The sequence below is a fragment of the Scardinius erythrophthalmus genome (genome assembly GCF_964197995.2).
Source record: "Scardinius erythrophthalmus genome assembly, chromosome: 2".
In the NCBI taxonomy this organism is placed as follows: Eukaryota; Metazoa; Chordata; class Actinopteri; order Cypriniformes; family Leuciscidae; genus Scardinius; species Scardinius erythrophthalmus.
Window position 1 is genome coordinate 15,828,296 of NC_138222.1, and position 26,641 is coordinate 15,854,936.

At 35.9% G+C, this 26,641-nt stretch overlaps 1 protein-coding gene across 7 annotated transcripts in view; it reads right to left on the reverse strand.

The window, feature by feature from the left end:
- LOC308680156 (receptor-type tyrosine-protein phosphatase delta) overlaps nt 1-26,641 on the reverse strand; it is a 190,196-nt gene that overhangs the window by 32,057 nt on the left and 131,498 nt on the right. For 4 of the 7 annotated variants that reach the window (XM_081348111.1, XM_081348110.1, XM_081348108.1 and 1 more), the window contains exons 13-21: nt 22,068-22,094; nt 20,782-20,899; nt 18,612-19,199; nt 18,203-18,303; nt 17,676-17,932; nt 9,935-10,028; nt 8,224-8,433; nt 3,019-3,179; nt 1,240-1,352 (exon numbers count right to left, since the gene is read on the reverse strand). In XM_081348111.1, the coding sequence (XP_081204237.1) occupies nt 1,240-1,352; nt 3,019-3,179; nt 8,224-8,433; nt 9,935-10,028; nt 17,676-17,932; nt 18,203-18,303; nt 18,612-19,199; nt 20,782-20,899; nt 22,068-22,094 (1,669 nt within the window). The remainder of the gene's footprint in view (nt 1-1,239; nt 1,353-3,018; nt 3,180-8,223; nt 8,434-9,934; nt 10,029-17,675; nt 17,933-18,202; nt 18,304-18,611; nt 19,200-20,781; nt 20,900-22,067; nt 22,095-26,641) is intronic. The other 3 variants (XM_081348112.1, XM_081348113.1, XM_081348109.1) reach the window with 1 other exon arrangement.

Here is a 26,641-nt window from a genome sequence, read left to right on the forward strand (position 1 = left end):
CCGCTCGACAATTTCCAGATTCCTCTACACCTCGTTCACACTCCGCTTACTTCGAGCACAATGGCCCACCTACATGTGTGTGTATATGCGTGTCTTGATTCACCAACGGAATATACAATCACCAACAGAGGTTGTATTGAATATTCTGTATATCGCCATGGTCTTCTTATGCTGGCTTCAGTTAGCTCGACAGGCTTTGCTCTTCAGGTAAACTCACTGAGCTGCTATGAATGTGTTGCTTGGAGTACTTGGGTCAGCGGTAAAGCTGCAATTCCTGAGTCCAGAGGGATTTCCAGCCCTTTTGTCTGTCTTAAAGCCACCAGTCCTGTGTGTTTGTGAGCACTCGGGCTGGTTCCTCAAGAGGTCTGCTTTCTATTTCCGGCTCCATATGGCTAACAGACCTTCGCATTACATCTTAAATATGCTAAGAAATACAAGAGCACGGCTTTTGACCTTTCTACTCTGTTTATGTCCAAAGACTCATTTAAGACTGTGTTTCTGAATGACACAGAGGCGCCTAAAAGCTGACTAAGACGGTATCTCTGTTCCCAAAACCTTGTTGTCTACATAGGCAGAATCTATAACTGATCCTCGAGTCACTGATTTGACATATTCTTTATAGGCAGCACCACACAATATGATGTTATCTTGCTGAAAAGCTAGCGACCAAGAAATATACAGAAAAATCGGGTAAAACAGACCTTGTAATCTCCCTTATGGATGACATGTTTCTGAGCATGTCGCAATGCATTCTGTAAAGGCGAAATGCAATGCTGCCATACAATTTTAGTGAGGTGTTACTCCAGGCATTTTGAGCAGCCTTAAAGTCTGGAGTGCACCAATGACATCATCCAAAATTCTGTCTAGGTAGGCAGCTCACTGGGTTTTGGAACAGAGCTAGTGTGTTTTAGACCAGTGGTTCCCAAACTTGATCCTGGAGTTCCCAAAAAATGCACATTTTGTTAGTCTCACTAATCAAACATTTATGATTCAACTCATCAGCTTGTTAGTTATTATAAACACACAATCCTGAAATAAGATCAGATAAGGGAGACATCCGGAATTGAGAGTACCAGGGTTGGGAAGCACTGCTCTAGACTATCACGCTCCTCATGATTCAATATATTATACTTCACTTCATGGAAAAATAGCAGGAATCAAAACCTTTTGTTGAAGCTTCTTAGGACAATGTGGTTGAGGATTTGTGTTTGGTTTGTGTTTGTGTAAAGCAGCTCTTACCAGGAGTCTGAAAGTTCAGACGGCGTAGCTCTACGGGGTCTGTGGGGTGATGGGAAGGCATTTCTTTACCGCTGGGCAGACTGCCTTTCCTGGCCTCTGACTCTGCCCTTTTTCTGAAAAACAAAACAAAAAGAAAAAAACAAAAACATAATATACTTAACGACAAAATTAACTTTGCTTGGACTATCAGAGCATCACTGCAAGTGGTCAAGCACACATGCTTGTGATCGAAATTGAAATGAGTGTTCAGTCCCCTCGACTGTGCCATAACCACTGCGTGAGTCTCAGGTACAGTTCTTCGAATGCGCTCACCTGTCTGGTTGACTGCTCCAGTGAAAGCAGCAGAAAGGGAGAACAGGGGTTAGTATACAAGACAAACACAGATCTCCTCATCAGTTCTACTGATATTCAGAGGGGTTTTAACATTGTTCATTTTCATCTGATACGTTATGTTAAGACATAGATCCACTGTGCAACTGAACCTAACTAAGTGGTGTGAGAAAAAAGTCTTGATCTCACATTGTCTTGTTTCTCAATGAATTGTGTGTTTTTGATGTGTGCCAACAGGAATTTGGGTCAATGAAAGAACCATTCAAAATACTTTGAGAAGCCCTGACCTATCTGATGAGCAAAACTAATTATAAAACTAATAATGAATACTGTTCAAAAGGTTGGGGTCTGTAAGATTTTTAATGCAGCATCATGACTCCAGTCTTCATTGTCACATGATCCTTTAGAAATCATTCCAATGTGGAGATTTGCTGATCAAGAAACATTTCTTCCTATTATCAATGTTGAAAACAGCTGTGCTGCTTTTTTTAAAACCGTGATACTTTTATAAATATTCATTAATAAATGTATTCAGAAAGATATAAATGCTGTTATTTTAATAGATTACAATTATTGGTTTCTTGGTAAAAACATATAACATAACATAATATAATATAATATAATATAATATAATATAATATAATATAATATAATATAATATAATATAATATAATATAATATAATATAATATAATATAATATAATATAATATAATATAGTATAATATAATATAATATAATATATATCAAACTAAAACATTTTGTGCATTTTCCAAGCCTGGCTGAAAAATCTGTTTCAATACCCTGATATTTACAGGTTTGTACTTCACTTTGTACATGTCTTGACAGCAGGAATTGCTCATGTGAAACTGTTTGTTTGGATTGAATTGATGCATCATGGGCAGCCAGTGTGTTGTGTTGTTGACATTGCAATATTACACTATGAGATGTGTGCATGAGCCCGTGACATTGATTCTGTGATTAACAAATAAATCTGCCATCAGAAGACATCAAATAACCCTGGATATATGAAGGACCTCATCACAATAGATGTTCAACTCAATGCCTGACTGTAATTTTTAGCAGATGATCAGATCAGTCTATATTCAAATGAGGGCCACAGATTATTGAAGATACGTACAATGCATAACTGCATAAACACACATACACACACAATGGCTTAAATTCAACAATCCAAATTACTTTCTTAACCCAAGTTTCAGCTCTTATTGAGAGCAATTCATCAGTAAATGTTATTCCAACGACCAGCTTGTATTCATAATCTTTCACCCTAATAGCTCAACAATTGAGTCCTTTGGATAATGTTAACCAACAGCCACCATATTTTTTTTTATTTTCACTGTTTCACTGAGAATACTGAAATACATCACATTATAAGTCAAATAATGTGCAAAGGTCATTGAGAGTGTGTGTTTCTCCACGGTTTCTACCTCTTGTACAGCAAGATGGCGATGACAATACAGATGATGAAGATGACAGCCAGCACGGGCCCCACGACCCAGATCAGACCCTCCTCTTCATCGATTATGGGCTGTGGGTCGATATCAGCAAACACCACCGGATCAGAGTATGGACTTGCCGCGTACAACATCTGAAAGAAAACCCAAACAATGACAGTGTCATCTGAATCGCTTGATCAAGAAACCCTGAATTCACACTTTCACACCAAATACTCTAAGTTTAATGGAACCCACTGAAATATTATTTAAAGTAACACAAACAATGGGCATCTATGGTACGAGAGTAGCAGAGGGTTTCAAAGTCAAGACAAGTTTTTACTTCTAAGGGCTTTATACAATACAAATTGTTTCAATGCACCTTCACTAGCCGCATTTCCATTACCCTTCAAATTGCACAAATTGAAATTGTGAATTGAAAATACGCCCAATGGAAACACGTCAATTGCGCAAAAACTCCCATTTATCGCAAAAAAAGTTTTTATGCTCGCATGAGGTGGTTTTTCAGGCAATTCGAAAAAGAAATATTTCGCAAAACTGCAATGGAAACAGTTTTTCCGCATTTACAGGTCACCTGATGTAGATGACGCGGTATGTTTGGACAGAATACAAGACAGAGTTCTTTACTCAATTCATATAAGACAAAAGAATTACAGGAATAATGGATTCTAAACCTCAAATAAATGCCACAATCAAGACCTCGAAGCAGATATGAGGGAGAAACACCCAGAAACACCTCATATGTGCCGCTCACAAATATAACAAGGGTCGTTCCTTACCATTAATGCTTGGAAAACACACATACATCTCCTTCGATTAATAATAATGGCTAGTGCAGTGGCTGGGATATAGTACATAAAAACCTACCAATGTTTTTTGGAATGATTTTACTCATCGCGAGAGGAAGTTTTAGTCGGATAACATCGGTTAATGGAAACGCGCCTACAGTAATAAACAGGAAAATAACAGAATAAATTATGCAAACCATCAAATATGTGGCACATTAAGCTGTAAAGCAGCTTTGAAAAGACAATACAAGCTAACAGGGAACAATCTCAGAACTTTGGCTAAAGTTTTGGCAAGGTTGTCTCAAAGTTATGAGCAAACATTCTTCTTAACAGAACGTTTGTTCAAAGTTATCTAGTCTTTAGTAATGTTCTCAAAAATTAAGCACAAAAATGTTATTTATATATGTTCATGGAATATTTTTTTTTCAGAAATGTTTTAATTGGACATTTTTTTCAATGTTACTTTTTGTTTCAGATAGGGATGCAAATTATCGATTAATTCATTAATCATTAATTGATTGACCTTATCGATCGATTAACAATTAACTGATAAGCGGCTATATTCCTGGGAATGTAAATTTCTCACGGTATCAATAGTGTCTTTAACATAAAAAGCAAAATATTGCTTATAGGCAACTGAATAAAAATGCATGTTATATTGCTCAATTGATGTTTTATTGTAACAGTTGGGATATGGTACAGATAATGGCATTTATGTAGTTTAACAAAATAAATTATGCACAAAAAATTAAAATACATAAAAAATAATTGTGCACTGGCTCACCTGTTAAATGTGAAACATTAAGCAACATAAAATAAATTTGAAATAAAAATCTACATGGGTAGGCTTAGCCTACAATATTAAGCCTATATAATAATCTATCTGGTAAACTACTTGAATAAAAAAACTTGAAACATTAGCAGCAGCACTTATAATCCCCCTTGGTCTGAGAAAGGTAACAGTAAGATTACTAGACTTGGAAACTTCAAATATAGAACTGAACACAATTTAAATCATCCCTGAGGAAGGTGACAGTAAAATTAGAGGGCGTCCCTCGTTTACACTGTCAGTGAAATGTGACCAAATTTGCTCACATGTGATCCGATGTGTTCTATGACAGTGTAAACAGTAAAAAAACGGATGCATTCGGATATATCGAGATCGGTTTCAGGCCTCATTCATATGTGGAAATAAATCGGATATGTGCTAATGCGACTGTCATGTAAACAGGCTGATCGGATTTTCTGAGGCATTAGGCAACGTCTCCGCGGTTTAATGACGAGAGAAACCCACGCGCATCTGCAAAGGGACGGATGACCCGACGAAACGTTGTGTCGTCGTAGGAGAGGAATGTGGACAAACGTTGACACAAAATATTGTTGTACACAACAAATTTTCGGACCCACTGCTCCTCGTTAAAGCCAATATTTAAAGCCAGTATGCTCCCACCAGTCCTGAGATCTCTCTCACACACAATAACTGAAGCATATGCGCAATGGTGGCACTTTTCGTCCTCCTTCGCCTCAAATTTGAAATGCTCCCACACTCCGTTTTGACCGCCTCATGTTTGGTTTCTTTTTTGCCGCCTCAGGTTTGTGTCGGGTCTCTCGCCGCCCGCGAGAATCTCGTGTCACGTTCGCAATGTTCAATTAGCCGACAATTAATTTAGTTTAATCGAGTACATTCTTGTCGACAAATAATCGATAATCGATTAACCGTTTACATCCCTAGTTTCAGAACATTCAGAGAACTGAACATTAAGAAAAGCCAACAAACAAGAAAACCAAGAACATTTTTTTTAAGAGATTTAGAGAACATTCAGAAATAACCTTTTCATAACTTTAATTGATAGTTTAATTATAAAATTTGCTGTTAATTTTATCACCCCCAGGCCAATAGGCAAGTGACGGCACCCATTGACTTCCATTATATGAATCACCGATGACCACTGTTTCAGCTAAAAACCTTCTTTACTGTTCTATTGAAGAAAAAAAGTCAACTACATCTTAGATGGCTGAGGATGAGTAAATTAACAGCAAATTTTAATTTTTGGGTGAACTATCCCTTTAATGGGAATGTTAGCAAAACTTTCTTGGAACATTTTTGTTAACTTGGAAAGTGGTATTATTCAGCTCAATTCAATAACTGTAAAATTCAGAAGCAGAAATTTGAAGCTTGTAGTTTTGTTAAAGCACTCACATGAATTATTCAGCAGAACAAAAGAGTTTGTTATTTGATCTGTAAAGTGCCTAAATCATTCCTTTAAGGAGAAACTGCTTTTCTATGTGAATGAATGAATGAATTACTTTCACATTATTCTCACATAAACCGTACATATAATTGTAAGTACGTATGGATGTGCTGGTATGCTTCTTTAAAGCAGGTTCCTTGCAATCAATGGCAACATATTATTATTCAAGTACAGTCAAACAGCCTGGATGTGCTGGAAACAATTAACGGAAACAATTAAACGGAACTATATAAATACGATTATATAAAAACACTGTCAGAGGTCTCAAATCCTGTTAGGACTCTGATTAATGCAAAATTCATTGCATTGCAGTGTGTGTTGCGATGTGTTCAGTGATGTGAGTTACAAACTACATTCAGTGATTAGCATCTAATTTACTTTCAAATCATCAGCACAAGCAGATAAACAGAGACATTAGATGCAACACACTCACACACACACAAACGTTTCTCAGGCATTACATTCAGAAATATTATGAGACATACTGCCAAACAGTTCATAAGTTTAAAATGATTAAGATTTTTTTATGTTTTTGAAATAATTCTCTTCTGCTCACCAAGGCTACATTTACTTGATCAAATATACAGTAAAAAAAAGTAATATTGTGAAATATTATTGCAATTTAAAGTAAAGTTCCATGTTAATACTGTATATTGTAAAATGTAAATTTATTCCTGTGATGCAAAGTTGAATTTTTAGCATCAGTCTTCAGTGTCACAAGATCTTTCAGAAATCATTCTGATTTGCTGCTCAAGGAACATTTCTTATTATCATCAATGTTAATAACAGTTGTGCTAATTAATATTTTTGTGGAAACCGTGATAATTGTCAGGATTCTTTGATGAGTATAAACAGGATTTTCTGAAATAGAAAATTTTGTAACAATATAAAATGTCTTTACTGTCACTTTTGATCAATTCAAAGCATTCTTGCTGACTAAAAGTGTTCATTTCTTTTTAATTTATTTCATTGTTTCTAGTTGTGCATAACTGCTTTATCCAATTTATACATGAGACTGACAAAGGAAACACAGAGCAGGACGTGTCGCATGAACAGCGATATGAGGTTTGGTCACTGCATCTAGCTCTACTGTCTGAGTTTTTGTCTTCTCAGTGCACAGTAAATGCAGTCTTACTGCTTTCACAGAGCTAATCATTCCTCAGTCTGTCTGTCTGTCTGTATGTGTGTGTGTCTGTCTCTCTGCAGTGCAGCTGATAAGACTCTGCTGCTATTAAAGAGAAGGCGTTTATCTCACAGTCCCGCCGCTGACAGCTCTTCAGGGCTTTCCCTGTGAGATACAGACAGACAGCTCTTATTCCCAGCAGGCTGTGTGCTGATAGAGTTCAGCCTGGTGTTCTCGCTCTGACCGCATCATGTGACTCTGACACCAATGTCAGCGATCGTTTGGACAAAAAACAAAGGAGATTTGGCCCCAGGCATAAAACTATTTTATTCATCAGTATTTTTGATAAATATTCATACATCCTTATTTAGTTGAGAATAAAAATGTGAACGATAATAAGCCTGGTGTTCACAGAATATATCTTGAATTAAGCTTAAGCATAAATACAATTCAGTTTAGAGTGGTTTATGCTTAGAAAAATTAGATGTCTTCACAGTTTTATAACTGCATCTTGTTTTAAGGATATTTTCATATTGATAACACTTTACAATAAGGTTCCACCAGTTAAAATGAGTTAATTCATTAACTAACATTAATGAACAAAAAATTTGTTACAGTATGTACCTCTGTTAACGTTAATAAAATACAACTGTTCATTGTTCATGTTAGTTGAGGTTCATTAAATAATATTTACAGATGCAACTTTTGATTTTAATAATGTATTAGTAAATATTGAAATTAACATGAACTAAGATTAATAAATGCTTTAGAACTATTTTTATCGTGAGTTCACGTAAACCAGTATAGTTATCTAATGTTAACAAATGAAACCTTGAAGAATATCATACAATGAAGAATATAACTGCATACTTATAAGTTTATTTTCGCAATATATTCTCCTTTACAAAGTCATTTTCCCTAGGTGTGTGATTGCTTTAATGCTTTGTTAAAATATATATATATATATATTTTTTTTTTACCATAAGAGCAATAGAAAGTGGAGGATGAGACTCACGTTGTCTGATATCTCCAGCACAGCCAGCACGAAGAACACATACTCCTGTCCATTCAGCAGCTGTTTGTTCTCGAAGTCTCCGTAAGCCTTGGCATCACCCAGCGTGAACTCTGTCGGCAACTCGTGGAAATATGCAGCGATGTACGGCTTCAGCTCCAGCTGCCTTCGGAACCGAAGAGCGAGACTCGTTCGGTTGATTTCTCGCAACAACTATATAAAAAAAATAAGAGAAATGCTTGATCAGTTCAGCACACACTCACAAACACATTTTAATCAGTGCTGAATTTAGTCTGATTGTGAACAGACCAGTGTTATTTTAGTATTATTTATATACAATTATATATTTATATTATTTATAGAATTATATTTTTATTTGTTCAGTTGGTTTTAAATTTAGTTTAAATTTTAGCAATTTTTTTATGTGCTTTTGTCAGTTTTATTAGTTTTTGTGGTAACACTTTACATGAAAACTTTGTGTAACACATTATAAAGGTATAGGTTTAGGGCAGGTTTATAGATAAGAGTATACAGTTTAAACAGTATAAAAAGCATTATGTCTATGCAATATCCCCATAAAACATGAAAACCCAACACGTGTGTGCGTGCATGTATGCGTAGTTATCCGCAGGCATAACTGTGAGATGGAGGGCCGCTTTGATAAAGCTTTCTATCAATCCTGTTCAAGCTGTCAAAACTGCTTCAGTTCTTCTGCCCTTGAGCCACTTTGAACAGACGACTTCAAATATTGACAGTAAAATAAATTGAGTGTGTGTGTGTGTACACAAGAGAGAATTGGAGGGACTTTTTTGTTTATATATATATATATATATATATATATATATATATATATATATATATATATATATGTGTGTGTGTGTGTGTGTCTGTGTGTGTGTATATATATATATATATATATATATATATATATATGTATATATATATATATATATATATATATATGTATATATATATATATATATATATATATATATATATATAATATATATATATATATATATATATATATGTGTGTGTATGTATATATGTATATATATATATAACCACCATCATCTATATACCTGTATGTATATATATATATGTATATACACACACACACAACAAAAAATCCCTGTCATTTTTTGTTTGATGATGGTGGTTGCAATGCTGACAGTGTGTTTTCTTTATTAACAGAACTATCAGCTTCATCGCAACCAGTTTTGCAGAACTGCCTCAGGCCAGCTGGTGGGGGGTGAAGGGCGGTTCGAGCCGTCAGCAAATCAGAAAGGAGATCCCTGCATGGCGCCGTCCCTTTCCGAGTTGCAGCTTAGCGTACGTGCCGTGGTTGGCAGTTCGACTGGCACAATTCTGAGGAAAACACTCGCCGTCTTACGCCTCGCCACATAAAAGCCTTTTAAATATTTACTATGGCTAAAAATAATATTGTTCAGCTCTATCTCTCGCCCACTCGTCCTGCCCTTCAGAGGAGAACGTCTTTTGTTCCCGTCTCCATTAGTGGACAGGAACAGATTTGCATATGAAGGGAGCTGGTAGAACTGCGAGGTCTTGCTGCTTTCTTTTCAAATCAACTGCTTGTAGTTGTATTGGGACTGATGTCCTTACATGGGCCGCTGCCATGATCAATAATGTTTGTAAAGTGGACCTAATTTATAGATGCGGTGACTCCAGTGTTGATGTGTAAGATGTCTGTTACCTCTTCCAGATTCATCTCATCCGGATTGTCCCAGAGTTTGATGAATTTTCCGGGCCGTTGTTTCTTCAGCGGTACCACCACGATGTAGTATCCCCTACAGAGAGAGCAAGAAAGAGTCTCTGAGTGTCTCAGTGGTCGAGATTCGGCCGCCAGCAAAGGCGTTAGGACATCCATCAAGATTAGCACCGATCAATCTGGACTTTCCAATCCACTTCGGATGACACTGGATTAACGACATGTTTGACGAAAGAGAGAAACCCTCGGTAAACACATCAATAATCTGCCAACTTCCCCTCACTTTAGTCTGGTTTCACTTCGAGGCTGGTGCTTCAGACACACTAATGAGGATCCCTCTGAGAGAGATGATGGCTGCTTTACTAAAAAAAAAAAATGTTACTTACACTTATCTTGTTCCAAACCAGTATGCCTTTCTTCTCCCAAGAAACTCAAACAGGGATATTTGTAATAAAGCTATTTGCTTTTTTTTCCCATGTTATTACAATAAATGTGGACTATGCATGTATATAGTATGCAAATATATATATATATATATATATTTATTAGTTAGTTCTGGTTCTCGAATCTAATTGCCTGGGAGCCTTTTTCAATCATGCGATATTCTACTTGTATCACACATAACCGTCTTACTGTATCACTCAGCTTGTTTCTACCAGCAAAGCCTTTGCAAAGAGGGGTGTGAGGTCCTGTGCAAATTTGGTGTGCGGGGGAGTTGCTATAGGAAGTAGTATAGTTACGAACACAACGTTCACCTACATCTGATCGACAAATAAAAAAAGTGGCTTGACCTATTTCAGATGCGGCAAACAGAATTTAAAATGGACTTGAAGATCTGCATTCAATCTTGACGTGTAATGACATGCATACACATGAATCACGGTCAAGCACACGTTCATAAGAATTGTAAGATCAACTGCATAGTATTAATAATAATAATAATAATAATAAAGCAATTAAATAATTAAAGGATTAAAAGCGATTTAAGGGTATAAGTAAATATGAATGGTAAAAATAAGTTCTAGGTCTAATTGTAACTTTGAAGTAATCAATTTAAACTATTTAAAAATAATATTTTATTTTAAAATGTGCACTCATTAACTCTTATTCATGTCTAATAGCCTATGTCGAAAGTGTGCAAACGTTTCTTGTCTCGTCACATTCATTTATGATTTACATAAATCATGATCCCATATTTTCAATTCAAAACGGCAAAATTTCATAAAACATTTAGTAGTTTGCATTAGTAGATAGTATATTACTTTCGGTCGCTGAATATTTCTATCATAAAACAGTTGTCTAATACTTGCATCTACTTAAATCTTTCCACGAACTCTCATTGCGGTGTGACAGCAAGACAGTAAGATTTGATTAGCCATTTCATTCATTTTGACATTGACGATAGCTGCTTAACAATTGATATTAGGGATGCTTTGCTTGAAGTTTTGCCACAACCTTACTTTTATTTTATCAATGTTGGGTGGAAAAACAGTAATACATTTTTTATATATATGTTTTTATTGAACATTGATGGAGCAACATATTTTGTGTGAAAATAAATAATGAAAATAATTTGTTTGTTTGAAAATCTTATAAATGTATGAGGTGGCAAGGTGGGACTTTTACCCCACACGGGGTAAAAATACTTTAAAGTCAAATGCAAAGCAAAGTTTGCACTGTTTTCGGTTTATTTTGATACATAAAAGAATACATTTTTGTTCAATAAATATATTGTCATTAAAATATGTTCATTTTAAAATTAGTCTACAGAAACAATATTATTAAAAAAAGTAAAAATTCTGAAAGCATTGAATGAAATCCCATAATTTATTTATTATTAATGTAACAATAAATTTGATATTTTATTATGTAATATGACTAATATCATATTTTTTAAATACAATGGTTTTATTATAAAGGTGATTATATCTAAGGTGAACACCCAACCTAATATTTGTGAAATACCATCTAAATCTTACCATGTCATGTCAACAAAGCCAGCTATTTATTATCATGTTAAATATTGTGCCTTTAGCACTAACAGCAAGGGCACCTTTTACTCCAGATACCATTCTTTTGCATATTCTTCCGTTATTGAATACTGAAAATCATTACCAAGATATTTGTCTCAAAATATAGTACATTTTTTTATCGATTCTCGTTTGCAAAATAAATCTAAAACATTTTTAAAAACAATAAATATTAGATCAAATTAGCACAGAATCAACTTTTCATTTCTGTCTGCGATCGCATCAAGGATCAGCCACATTTCTGAGCTGAACTTTTGTGGCATACAGTGGTTTAAAAGTGAATAAATAAAAATGCGCCTTTAGCCCTGTTGTACCCTACCCGCCGAGAACAGCTTTATCTCGGCCAGTTTACGGGAATTTGACGCTGGCTCCTATGTAGATAGTGGTTAAACATGACATACAATTCGCTTTGGGTATACCAGACAGCCAATGTTTGGTCTTGTCAACTCTAACTGTTGTTATACTTATTTGTTTTTCATATACTTCAAAATGAAATGAAAAATCTAATATTGTTAATATTGCATAAACAAAAAAAAACTAAATTTTTCGACAATATTTTAAAAATATATAAGGATTTTTTTTTAAAGCCCTATATCTTTGGAATGCTAGGTGGGGGTGTCTTCAAACTTCTCACGCATCTTCAGGACACACTGACAATGATCCATACCAAATTTTGTGCTCATACATAAAAGTGTTAATGAAAAGATATTAATAATTATAACAAATTTATAAATGGTGGAAAGTAAATCCATCCAATCTTGAATCTGTGGTAACGACAGATTCAACATGACTCAATGACACATAGGGCCCTATTTTAATGATCTGAAACGCAAGTGTCAAGCGCAAAGCGCAAGTAACTTTGTGGGCGGTTCTTGGGCCCTGTTGCTATTTTTCCGGCGGGATAAATGACACTTGCGCCTGGCGCAAATCTAAAATGGGTTGGTCTGAAGTAGCTTCATTATTCATAGGTGTGGTTTGGGCGTAACGTGAAATAAACCAATCAGAGCGTCATCTCACATTCCCTTTAAGAGCAGACGCACTTTTTCCATGGCAGATTGCTATTGTAACGGCGGATTTGCCAGGCGCGCGCCAGGAGCGGTTCACAGCCAAGGAGAGCAACGCTCTCGTCACGGCCGTAAAAGAGAGAAGTTACATTGAAATGGAGAAACCCACCCAAATTAACTTCGGTTAAACAGGCGTATGATAATGTGGGTAAATGCGTAAGCTAGATGTATGCTTTTATAATAAAGTGTCTGTCTATCTACAGTATATCTATCTATCTATCTATCTATCTATCTATCTATCTATCTATCTATCTATCTATCTATCTATCTATCTATCTATCTATCTATCTATCTATCGTAATAATGTATGATTTGCAAAAATGAAAACTGCTGCTTCTGTGTAGATGAGAGAATCAAAGTGTATGCGCGTTATGCACACGCTACATTGATTATGGCCAAGCATGCGCCCTTAAAATAGCATATGAATAACATGCGCAATGCGCCACTGACTTTAAACTATTTTTTCCTGGTTAGTGGCGCAATTGTTTTCTAAACCTGCAAAATAGCATGAAGGAACATTTGCGCCGGAACATGCCTCCTTTGTTGCGCTGAACCGCCCAGGGAGCGCAAGTTCATTCCCTAGTTTAGCGACGTGCTTCTGTGGAGGGAAAAGCGCGCTTTGCGCGGGTGCAAAATAGGAATGATACATGCGTCGGTGTACAAAGTCAATTGCGCTGGGTGCAAGATGGGGCCCATAGACTCATAGACACCAGGATCTGAAAATTCTGACAAACTTTTTACAAGTTATAAACAAAAATAGCCATTTTCCAGATTTCATGACCCATAGGTGGCACTTTCACCAAAATTGGCAGGTCCCCTCAGATCATGGTGCTAATGAAGCATACAATGCTTGGTTTAAATAGATTAAAGAGTTGCTAAGATACAGCCTCTCATCCAATTTCAGGTCAACATCACTAACTTTGTGTTACTGTAACTTTTGAACTGAGTTAAAAAAACTAAACTATGTCTGGTCAGCCCTACGCAGCTCAGTCTAATGGTAATCTGAGCCAAGTTTGGTGAGAACTTAAAAAAAAATTAAAAGAGGAGTAGCAAGAACCAAAATACAGTCAATTTCAAAATCTGTAATGGGCGAAAGTATAAAGTAAATTTCTTCTGTAATGGGCGGAGTCTTAATGTAGGCTAAGACACTTAATGCGATCAGCCTAATAATATAATTTGGTGGAAACAGGAGAGTTGAGGTGCGCATTTAATTCTGCAATGGTTTTATGTTTTTTGGATACAATCCAGGTAAGTACCTGGACATCCCTTTCAAACAGCTTCCTCTTGTGTCGACAGTTACTCTTGTTGGATGTGGTTCATTCTACGTAGTGTATGCTGACATTACCTGGGATACCATAGTTCTCAATTTTGAACTCTGATATGTCTCCAATTATGTTGTGTGGATTGCAATATTTAATGTACCGCTGTGCTTTTGCTCTGCTAATTCAACCTTCACACTCTGCTATTACTGATGGAATGTAAAATCAGTGATGGTCGGCAATCAAGTCGCGCATATATAGGCGTGAAACCTCCAACACTATATTGGACAGTGTTTCAGTTTCATTGTCCAACCCCTGTATCAGCCAAAGAGAAAAACATATCAGCTGATGCCAATAATTAAAAAAAAAAAAAGGCAAATATGAGCTGATATTTATTGGCCTTGGCAACATTTCAGTCAACCACAATTTCAAAAAGAATGCAAAAGCACAATTAAGAAGAAAAAAGTTTTGTTACTTATAACTTCAGAACCCTAACCCACAGGAATAAAAATCATACTATGAATTGTGCATTTTGGGTGTACCCCTTTACTATTACTAGTATTACAGATGGCCTTGCTAGAATTCCCATAATCCAACACATAAATACTTGTCAACAAACATGGTCTTGAACGTGGCAGAAATGTTTGGCATTAACTAATACAGGGTTAATCCAGTGGTGTAATGGAGGTTGTTTGACCATTTTTGCTTGCCTCGTTTTTTTTTAATGATTATCTTTACGTGTTTTTATTTAGAGAAACCTCAATATCTCAGGGCACTCTGTAGGGCTGAGCAAATATGGGCAGAACTCTTTAATGCCCTAATACTTCAAAAAGCCTTTTAAAAGTATACATGTGATTTAAACGTGGCACAATGGCCTTCATCATCACAGTATGCTAATGCCTATCTAGTGCAAGGGATTTCATCAATATGCTGATTGAGGAATGTTGGGACACTCCAGGCACAGGATGGTTCTGTTGGGAGAGACAGAGTCGTTTGCACCTCAATGACACATCTGTACCATTTGCTTCACGGGACATATGCTTTCAATTACATGCTGTTTATTTACTAGTGTGTTCTAATATGTAACTATGCCATGTTTGGTCTCATCTGACAGCTTATAAACGTCATACTATTTGAAAGACTTTTACGGCCTCTTCTGCACAGCAGTACATTATTTGTTACAACTAAGTTTTCTATACAGTATGTTGTTCCTTTCTACTGTCTGTATATCTAAACATGTAACTTAATAAATAACTTTGCCTGCTTTAAAGGCTTTGAGAATTTTTCACTTTTATCACTGATTATGTTGAAAGCTAAAGTGATTATAACTTCCGTTATCTAAACGTTCAGGTTAAATCTTACGTTTTCCTATCAGTTCTAAGAAAGAACTTTTCCTTTAAAGGTGCATTGCGCAAGTCTCTGAGTTTTTGCAGAACTATGCCCCCTTCTGGCGACACGCGAAACTGCAACCAGAGTTGTGCACGCGGTTACGTGGAGTTTGCGTTGGGGTTTGGGATGAACTAGAAGCCGGTCTCTTTGAATCCATCTTCTACTTTTGCCAAAGTCGCTTGAGTTGTCTTCGCTGATGCGGATAATGGCGGCGAATACACAAACCTGCCAGACATAGCCAGGTGAGCGTGAACGCGCATGACGTCACGCCCAGTCGATTCCGTCCCGAATCCCTCTTATTTATTTTACTGTACAGGATTATAGAGGCAATCGCAGAGATCATAGAAGGGCTCATTCAGCCCATCAGGCAATTGTTTAAGCATGTATGGGTTAGAAAAACGGGTATTTTTAACATGAAAAGTTGCTTAATGCACCTTTAAACAACTGGAGTCACATGGATTACTTTTATGATGTCTTTACTACATTTCTGGACCTTGGAAGGGGTAGTTGCATGGGCTGTCAACGGAAGGACAGAAAGCTCTCAGATTTCCTTAAAAATATCTTAATTTGTGTTCCGATTTGTGTAACGAAAGTCTTACAGGTTTGGAACGACATGAGGGTGAGTAATTAATGACATAATTTAAATTTTTGGGTGATCCAACCCTTTTTAAGCAGACTGTCTACTAATACTCTACTAAGAGTTAGTTGACATGTAGTTGCAAATTTACTTATAGTTAGTAGAATGTCTAAAGTGGATCATTAAAATAAAGTGTTAGACATATAAAAAATATAAATTAAGCTAATATAAATTACAAAAATAACTACAACTTTAACTAAAATTATGAGAATATCAAAATACAATCTAATTCCAAATATTAACAAAAACTATAATGGTATATCGATAGAACAAAAAATAACACTGTAACACACATTACAAGGTACTACATGAACATATATAAATATTTTGCCCATTGCTGTTCCTTAGACTTGGATTTGATTTTAAGACTCTTTAGGTCCCCATTGGAAGTTTTCCAAGGCCTCCTAGTTGAGAACTACTGTTTTAGACCAAGATTATATTATTATAAGATTATATACCAAGATTAGATAGATTATTTTGTCAATCATAAACATAATTACTGTGAAATACTGTTTATTTTTATTAATTGTTATGCTTAAAAAGACATCTGTTAATTTCTCAAAACATAAACAAAATTTTTTCCCCTGATTTCTTCTAGCTCTAGCTCTGCAACTAGAGGAATCTCAAAATCATATTTTTTTTACAGCAGAATGCTGCCATAGAGGAAATTTCAGGTTCATATCTGTTCCCAAACCAGAGATAATCAACCCCAAAGTCAGGAGATTTTTATTTTTTTTTATTAATTATCTTATAAACATTATTTCCCTCATAAAATACAAATAAATAAATAAATAAAGGCACTATTCAATCCTAAATTGTTCTACATGCACACTATACTTATCTAGGTACCCACTAAAACATTAGACTAAAATTTGAACCCTTCCCATTATAAACTGACAGTTTAAACAGCAAAAAATAGCAAAATATGCATATATGTACATGTACCTTGTAATATGAACTAGAGGTCAGTTTTTGTTCAATGATCTCGGACCATACTAACTCGCGATATTGAGGTTTTCACAAACTTCTGTATAACCCACAATCTATTGTGTGCCATGACACAAAAACCTCCACTTTGGTTAAACCAATAAAATAATAATAAATAAATAAATAAATAAATACACCAAAACATAGTTGATTATTTAAAAAAATGATGGAAACTAAAAATGGTCAAGCAACCAACTTTACAATTTATGGACCACTTGAGATGGACTGTCCAAACAGAATTAATAGTAAAATAGATTTCATCTCAGAGGTGAGATGAAATGATGAACTAGATAGGTCCATCTGCAAAGCCCATGGTGATTCTCTCAATAAAACCAAACACAAAGAAGAACTCTTACTCACTTGATTTTCTCTGCTGTCTGCACCGTCGGCAGCTCAACTGTGACCATGCCGTCCGAATTGGTCTTGCCAATCAGGTACGGTTTGGTGCGAAGTATGTCAGGTGCTGTCATGGTAGAGACGCGGTGCTGCAGACCTCCGGCACTGTTCCCACGGTTGGTGAGCAGGAATGAATACTGAGTCTCCGGCTGAAGGTTGGTGATGAGCTTCTGCGTCAGCTTCCCATCCACCTCCACACTTTGACCGTTATCATACAAGATCTGGAAGGAACCACGTTACGCCAAAGCATTAATGTGATAGATAGAGCATTTTAATGGATGCAAAGGCTGCAAGGTAGGCAAGATTATGAAAATACCATGTACATCATTCAGAAAACAAGCTGTGTACTACAGTGCCTTTAGCATACTTTAAAAAAGAGTGCTTGCTTATTATGGAAATAATATAGTATAAAAAAATAAAGTGAAAAAAAATTCAACCCACTTTGTATTGTTACTGCATTTGCAGGTTAAATGTTTCTCATAATCTCTTACCGTAAACGGCTGTGCAGGGTTGTAGTTCTCGGGAATCTCCCACGTCAGCAGCACCGAGGTCTTCATGGCAGCTCTCACGTGGAAATTCTTTGCAAACACTGCTAAAAAAAATGTGGGGCAGATGAATTAGACACAGAGCTGGAGCGGTTCTCCTACCACCTTTTAGGAAGGCAGCTAGTCATCAACAGCCTTACCTGTGAAGCATTTCACCTGCTACCTCATGAGGACTAGGCCAGAACTAGAACCTTACCTTGCGGCTTACCATTGACTCTCCATAGGATGCTATTTGACATGAGATAGTTGTGCTAGGGAAATTTTTATATTCGATTTGGTCCTGAGAACCACACTCTTTTTCAAAGGTTGAAGGAGGCGGCAAACGTGGGCCGAGAGGGTGTTTTGAGCCCCCTACCTTGGTTGACGGGTTGCGTTCTGAACTGGACGCTAGGACTGTAAGGACCAGGGCCCTTACTGGTGAAGGCACACATTTTAATATCGTAAGTTGTGTCTGCTTTAAGGCCGTCCAGCATGACGGTGGACTCAGGTGCTGTGATGAACAGTTCTGAGGGACTGCGAGGGCTGTTGATGTCTTTGTATTGAAGGGCATATTTGATAATGGCTCCGTTGCGCTCGGATAACGCCACCAGCTGCCAGCTGACCTGCATGGTGGTCGTTGTGCTACTTTCGGCTATGATGCCTTGCGGGTAACCGGACGGCGTGTCCTCGGGTGTTGTGATCTCCTTCACCGTCTCCTCTCCAAATCCCACCTTATTGCGGGCCGAGAGGCGGAACGTGTAGGATGCCCCCTTGTGGATCTCTTTGGTGGTGTAGTGGTTCTCGCGCTCCGAGAACTCAATCACCGTTAGCGGCTCCACGTCCTTACGGCCGAATCGGAGGCGGTAGCCTTGCAGTGGGCCGTAGGTGTTGGGCGGCGGGTGCCACTGCAGGAGCGCTGTGCCCATGTTTGTCGGACTCACCATGAGACGAGGCTTTTCCGGAACTGAGGATGGACAAATGACAAACCAGGGTTATTATACTTTACTAAAACTATGACTGAAACTTTTAACAACAATTCTGTTAATTAATAAAAGCACAAAAAATAAATACAAATAATAATAAATAAAATTATATATGTATGTATGTATGTATGTATGTATGTATATTAGCTGAAAAACTAAACAAGAATAAGAGATGTTGCCTTGGCAATAAACTGAAATAAGTTAAAACACAAAAAATATTAAATGGAATGTTAAAATAAAACTAAAGCTGAAAAAAAAAAAAAAAAAAAAAATAAATGTAAAAGTAGTATTAAAAAAAAATACTAACAAATAAAATCACTTGATTTTTTTTTTTTTTTTTTTACTGCTCCAACGGCAAAATGAGTGTGTATGCGACTTTGAGATGCGTTTCCTGTCAAACATAATTTATCCTTATTTTCTTAATTTTGTTAAACATTTTTTCTGGATTTCTTGATCTTTATATGATCTTTTTTTTTATTTGTATATATTTGTTTTTATACAATTTATTTTGTTCTGCAGATGAAAAAAATTAACTATTCTGTTAATTCAGAATAGCAGAGATATCTCCAGTTTTAAAAATAATATTATCAAGTAGGCTAGGCTATTTTAGTTTGGTTTGCAGTCTAAAAAAGTGGTAGAAGTAGCCTAACTTTACCCGTTTCTGAATATTAATTTAAATGTTGCACATAATAATTAGGCCTAATCAAAAAGCACAAACATGATCATTATAATTGAAACTAAAATGCAATTTCGTTACATTGCAAACGGATGAAGAAATTGTGTTGCTTTGAATATCTCATGCACGCATTCGAGGTTTACAATGTTGGCAGCTCCGTTACAGCATATTAGGAGCGTTATACTTTGCTTTAGATTAAACAAGAAAAAGAAAAAGAAACATCTGACCTTTTGAAAAACAAACAGGCAAGACACCTTGACATCAAAATGCATTCACCATTCTTACAATCACCAAATTGGGTTCTGTTCTGTTCAGTTGTATTCACCAGTTCTCCTCACGAAAGGAAATTCGTTTCAAACACAGGTGCGATAAGAACAGTGTGGAAATTATTAGCAACACTAACATAACAGCAAAGCTAATGTTTTATGTTCGTTTAAGCTCAAACTAAATAAAGTAAAATCTTTACCTTAAATCAATCATTAAATTAAACTAACTGAATCGCAGGCTATCATTAGATAAAGTGCAGCCAAACTCAACATAACTTGTGTTAATGGTTTATGTTGGGGGCGGGCCTTGGGTAGACGATATAATCGGATATCGCGATATTTTTTAAGGAGATTATCGATAAAATATTTTTTTACATATCACCCAGCCCTAGTACGCAGTATTCTTTTCTTTTGAAAAAGTCTATTTTCCTGACAGATTTTTCCATTATTTCCTTAACTCCTGCGAGCATTTCAAAGTCAGAGCTGTAGGTGACTGGAATTACAATCGCCTTCATCACAGCGAGGGCAATTATAGGCATTCACTGGTAATGGCTGCAGGGAGAGACCTGCTGAATACTACAGAGTCCACAGGAACAGAGCCGTAAACTGCTCTAAACCTACCGGCTCCGGTGGTGGTGACCAGCTTGGGTTTGCTGCGCGCTCCGTCACCCTTGGTGGTGTAAGCGGCAATGGTGACTGAGTACGTGGTCTCAGCGAGCAAGTCAAAGAGAACTAATTCCTGGAAAAACACAAGGACATTTTTAACACTAACTGCAAAAAAAAAAAAAAAACGCTTTTAAAATCACACAGAAAAATAAGCTAAAGAATATGTTTCTTACAAAAGTTGTAGTAAAAGAAACATCAGTCATTTTTGTTTAAAGAAAATGGATCTATACACATTAGGTCTCATTCAGTAATACAATAATAATAATAATAAAAAAAATAATAATCTTTACCCTTGTTCAAATGTTCATGAATCTGGATTGTTCTAAATAAACATATGCATGTCTGTAGGTAGTAGTTGGCATAATAAATGCAATAAATAAACATGTAGGGCAGTGGTTCTCTACCTTTCTGACTCCAAGGCCCCACATTGACAAGGATAATATTTGAAGGCCGCTCAAGATATTTAGGGTACTTCTAGAAAGAACTGCCTGCTCATTTTCAAACTTTATTATTTACAGAAATGAGAGGCAATATACATTAATATAATTAAATATTTATATAATCATATAAACATTCTAAATTATATTTATAATAACACTTACTTTAATTATGGAATTGAATTATGTTTACATTTTTATAATTGTATTATTTTTTACAATTATTTGACAACAGTTTTAATAACTAAATGTTTTTTTTAGGGTTTACATTTTATTTTTGCTTGCATGATTACTCTGATTACCATTTTTTTTTCTCTCTCTCTCAAATAGCAACTTCTCAGCAATTTTAACCAGATACAATATTTTAGAATTTGAAAAATATATATTTGTTATGGAAATATCTATTATTTATTATTTTGTTTAAATAAAGTATTACTGAGTATTCACTATTCAATTTCTTATGATAATATTATGCATAAACATTTTCAATTAACACACTGCATGTTTCAGTGACTTTGCATTTGTTTGCCGGTGTACAGTATGTGTGATTTCTGTCCTTTTAATTAACTGCAAAGTAATTGATAAATCGTGATTTCTATGTGATAACATATCCATGTATACAAGTGTCATTTTTCATATAAAATGCATTTTGAATGAATGAGATCCAATGTTGTCTTCAGATAGTTAAGTTAAGTAACATTAAACATCTAGCAAATGAGGTGTATGTTTGCAAATCATGCATGGAATACAGAAATACAGTGAATGTGAAGAATTGAATGCAGCTGTTTTCTCAAATGTACTCACATGTTCAGCTGAATCATCATATTCCCACTGATGCCCAGACCAGAGACCAGAAGGAGGAACAAACAAACAGCCAAACAAAAAAAGAGGTTCAATTACACATGAAGATACGAGAGCGTTTGATGAACATGAGAAGTGTCTCTTATGTTTCTGTGAGTGAGCAGATGTTAGAATGATTCATAATTCTGGAGGATTCAAACAGTGTCCGTGTCTCTACATTTCACTTTAAGGTCAGGATGTTACTGTATGTCGTGTGAAATCAGATGGGCCAATCTCATTGTCTACCATTAAATCACATATACTGTAATCAAACAGATAACAGGTCTATGCTGTGTATGTAAATCATGGTTGATTATGGCACATCATCATTCACCTCACATGGAAAAATTAATGTCTAGGGAAAGTCTTCATGTCAATCTTAAAAAAAAAACAAAAAAAAAAAACTTTTGACAGAAAAATTTTCCTCGGCCAAACCCCATTCCAAAGCCTGTCACACACCCAGTTTAAGAGCAGTTTTTTCTTCTTCTTGTTATTATGAGTATAGTGAGTACATGCTTTACCTCCACAAATGAAATACTCAAAAAACATTTGCATTTAAAGAAAGGCCATTTTGAACTGTGTTTCGATTATTTACACACTTTATGAAATTTTTATGTTTTCAATCTAATGCTTTTACAAGACTTGACTCTTTGTGATGTAGTCATACAAATAATTAACCATTTGCATAACTTTAACACAAGTTTTTATTTCTCAAATAATAAAAGCCAACAGAGCTTTTGACACAAAGTGAGCTAATATCACAAACTATACATAATATAATATCTGTTTTTAACCTAAATAAATAATATGTTATTTTTTAATTTTATCTATGTTGACTAATATGTCGAAGTCATTAGTAAACATTGCAAGATGGCTATGGATGAACACCAGTTGTTTGAAACGGCTTTGGCCACTACAACGAACGAGTTAGACTTGGCTTTTTATCTAAAAGAGGAACAGAAGACGGCGCTCGAATCGTTCCTTTGCAAGAAGGGCATTTTTGCAATTTTGCCGACCGGATTCGGCAAGAGTCTAATCTACCAGTTAGCTCTGCTGGTAGCTAAGCGTATGGGGTTTATTGTTGTGATTGGTCGTAGTGTTATCCAATTGCGTGCAGTGAGATTTTCAAATGCATGCTTGGTGCCGACCCTCGAGCTGGACGATTTTCATTAGTCGATGCCAGACATTAATCTTTCAGATTTAGGTCTGAATTTCCAGGCTAAGCATGAGCAGGGTCGTACGCAGGATTTTATAAATACCGAGTATCTTGTTTTTGGACTAATCAGTTCATTTAATGGTTCAATTGTTCTCTCATAAAGACAGTCACTTGTTGCCACCTACTGGCTTAATGATACAAGTTGCGCAAACACTCCCAATGCTGATACTGGTGAAATATAACATATTCGAGGACCATATACAAATATTAATATTTATACAATACTACTATTATGGCATTATAATTAACAGGTGCTTGTGTTGTTAAATTGAGCTTATATTTTCCAATGTAATAAGCAAAGAACATTTACAAAACTCTTGAAACTTTGCACACAGGCCAGAACCCGCGGCCATCAGGGCCGGGCTGAAGCTGGTCCCTGGGTGTGGCAGGGGGGCTCAACAGCGCCCCCTTGAACACGGTCTGAAAACTTGGTCCATATATCAAACACGCTTGCATGAATTAATATGAAACTCGGTACACATATAGATCTCATCAGGACGAACAACTTCCGCACTCTAAGTTATTAGCTCTGCCCAACAGGAAGTCGGCTATTATGGATTGTTTGAAAAACGCATGCTGTGGAATTTGATGTATTCCTCCTAGAGAATTCATCCAATCGCCTCCAAACTCGGTCAGCATAAAGTCAAGACATTAAGGATGCTAAATTGCGGTCGGATTTTTGATATCTCGAACAGTTTGGCCGTGGCGAGGAAACGAATTTATGGCGAGAAAAGAGAAACACGAAGTGGTATAACTTCTGCACACATTAACTGATCTTGATGAAACTTCAGCAGTGTGTTTGTGGTTAGAGGCTGATCAGATGGATGTAACTATTGTGAGTCAAAGTAATAGCGCCATCAACTGGTAGCAGGAAGTGTGTCACTTTCAAAATGCTTTTGACAAAAATGGGGGGGGGGTAGTTTTACCCACAGTTACAAAAATCAGTACGTATATTGGTCTCATCGAGCCGGACAACTAATTAGCAACACTAATTTACAGTCATTAGCTCCGACCAACAGCAAGTCAGATATTTTGGTTTGAATGTGGACATTTTTTGGACATTTCAGACTCTGAGTTTTTAGCTACTCCTCCTAAGTGGTTTATTTTATTCACATCAAACTTTTTCAACATGATGAAAATACATTAACACTAGAAGTGCCAGAATTCCATAACTACTAGAACTGCCGCAAGCAGTCATTTTGACCGCTATATTCCAAACTCTATATCTTTAATGATAAATACCCAACTGAGAGATTAATGCATTTATTGTGTTAATATGTCTTTAAAAAACAAAACAACACCAAACTGTACATTTAAACAAGTTTAATTATACATTTATAAATAAATAATATCCGTAGATGTCCTGAACAAAATGACGGAGTAGCCCATATTTGTTTACACAGTTCGATCGCGTCCGCGTCCGCACCCGCCGACACACACACACACACACACACACACACCAACCATATTCCAGTAGCCTATTGCATCTTGACATTGCAGCCTGTTCATTATAGCCACAATAAAATATAATAATGAAATAGTCAACCTAACATATAAAAATTCCACTGCTCTGTTTGTAGCCTATAGTAGGCTATACCTACAATTCGTACCATTTTGCGCATGTGAAGAGGATGATTTTTTCCGTCGATATTGGATCGTGAGTGAAGTACAAAGCCTATAATAAAGAAACAGTTTAAAATCCAAATACATCGCAAATGTTGAAACATTTTGATTCTAATTAGAGAGTTACGTGAGCCTATAACGCCGCTTACTTTCACTTTCGCTTATAACGCATTTCATTTTGGCTTGTTTATAGTTATTTTTTTCATTCTTGTTCTGTTCTGAATATCATTACATTTAAATGATTTGTTGTTGAATATGTTTAGTGTATTTTTAACCACATTTTATTGTTGTGTATATTGGTTTAGCCTATAATAATACCGCGAAATTCCGTGCGGTCAATATGACCGTCTATGGCCGAAATAGGTAAATATGTTCATTTATTTTTTTGCCTTGTGTGTAATTTATATGAAAAACATTTTAAATGAAAATACAGACACTTTTAGGAAAAGTCAGGTACCAGCAGCATTGTATTTATTTTTTCAACAAAGTTATTGCAGATATAAAATTCAAAACGGTCAAAATGACCGCCATGGCCGTTCTAGTGTTAAAGATGCTAAATTGTGAACTGATAATAAATATCTCAAACGGTTTTGCTATGGTGAGGGATTAAAATAATGTCAAAAATGGAAACACTAAAAGCATCATATCTTCTAAAAATGTAATTATACACCATTTATTTCTATATAAAATTATACAAATATCAGAACTAAACCCATTTTATTCTTTTTTTTTCAATTTGATAATTAGGTTTTAAAAACAGCCAGAATGTTTTTTTTTTGTCCAAAAAATAAATAAATCATGTCATTCATAGTGCTATACTGCCCTCTTGTGTTCAAAATCAGGTAGGCCTATTGTATCTATATAAAAATATACTAGGTATGTGACGGTGAGAATATTTTACCAACGGTTAATCAACGGGTTACTATATATATATATATATATATATATATATATATATATATATATATATATATATATATATATATATATATATACAGTGAGGAAAATAAGTATTTGAACACCCTGCTATTTTGCAAGTTCTCCCACTTAGAAATCATGGAGGGGTCTGAAATTGTCATCGTAGGTGCATGTCCACTGTGAGAGACATAATCTAAAAAAAAAAATAAAATCCAGAAATCACAATGAATGATTTTTTTAACTATTTATTTGTATGATACAGCTGCAAATAAGTATTTGAACACCTGTCTATCAGCTAGAATTCTGACCCTCAAAGACCTGTTAGTCTGCCTTTAAAATGTCCACCTCCACTCCATTTATTATCCTAAATTAGATGCACCTGTTTGAGGTCGTTAGCTGCATAAAGACACCTGTCCACCCCATACAATCAGTAAAAATCCAACTACTAACATGGCCAAGACCAAAGAGCTGTCCAAAGACACTAGAGACAAAATTGTACACCTCCACAAGGCTGGAAAGGGCTACGGGGAAATTGCCAAGCAGCTTGGTGAAAAAAGGTCCACTGTTGGAGCAATCATTAGAAAATGGAAGAAGCTAAACATGACCGTCAATCTCCCTCGGACTGGGGCTCCATGCAAGATCTCACCTCGTGGGGTCTCAATGATCCTAAGAAAGGTGAGAAATCAGCCCAGAACTACACGGGAGGAGCTGGTCAATGACCTGAGAAGAGCTGGGACCACCGTTTCCAAGGTTACTGTTGGTAATACACTAAGACGTCATG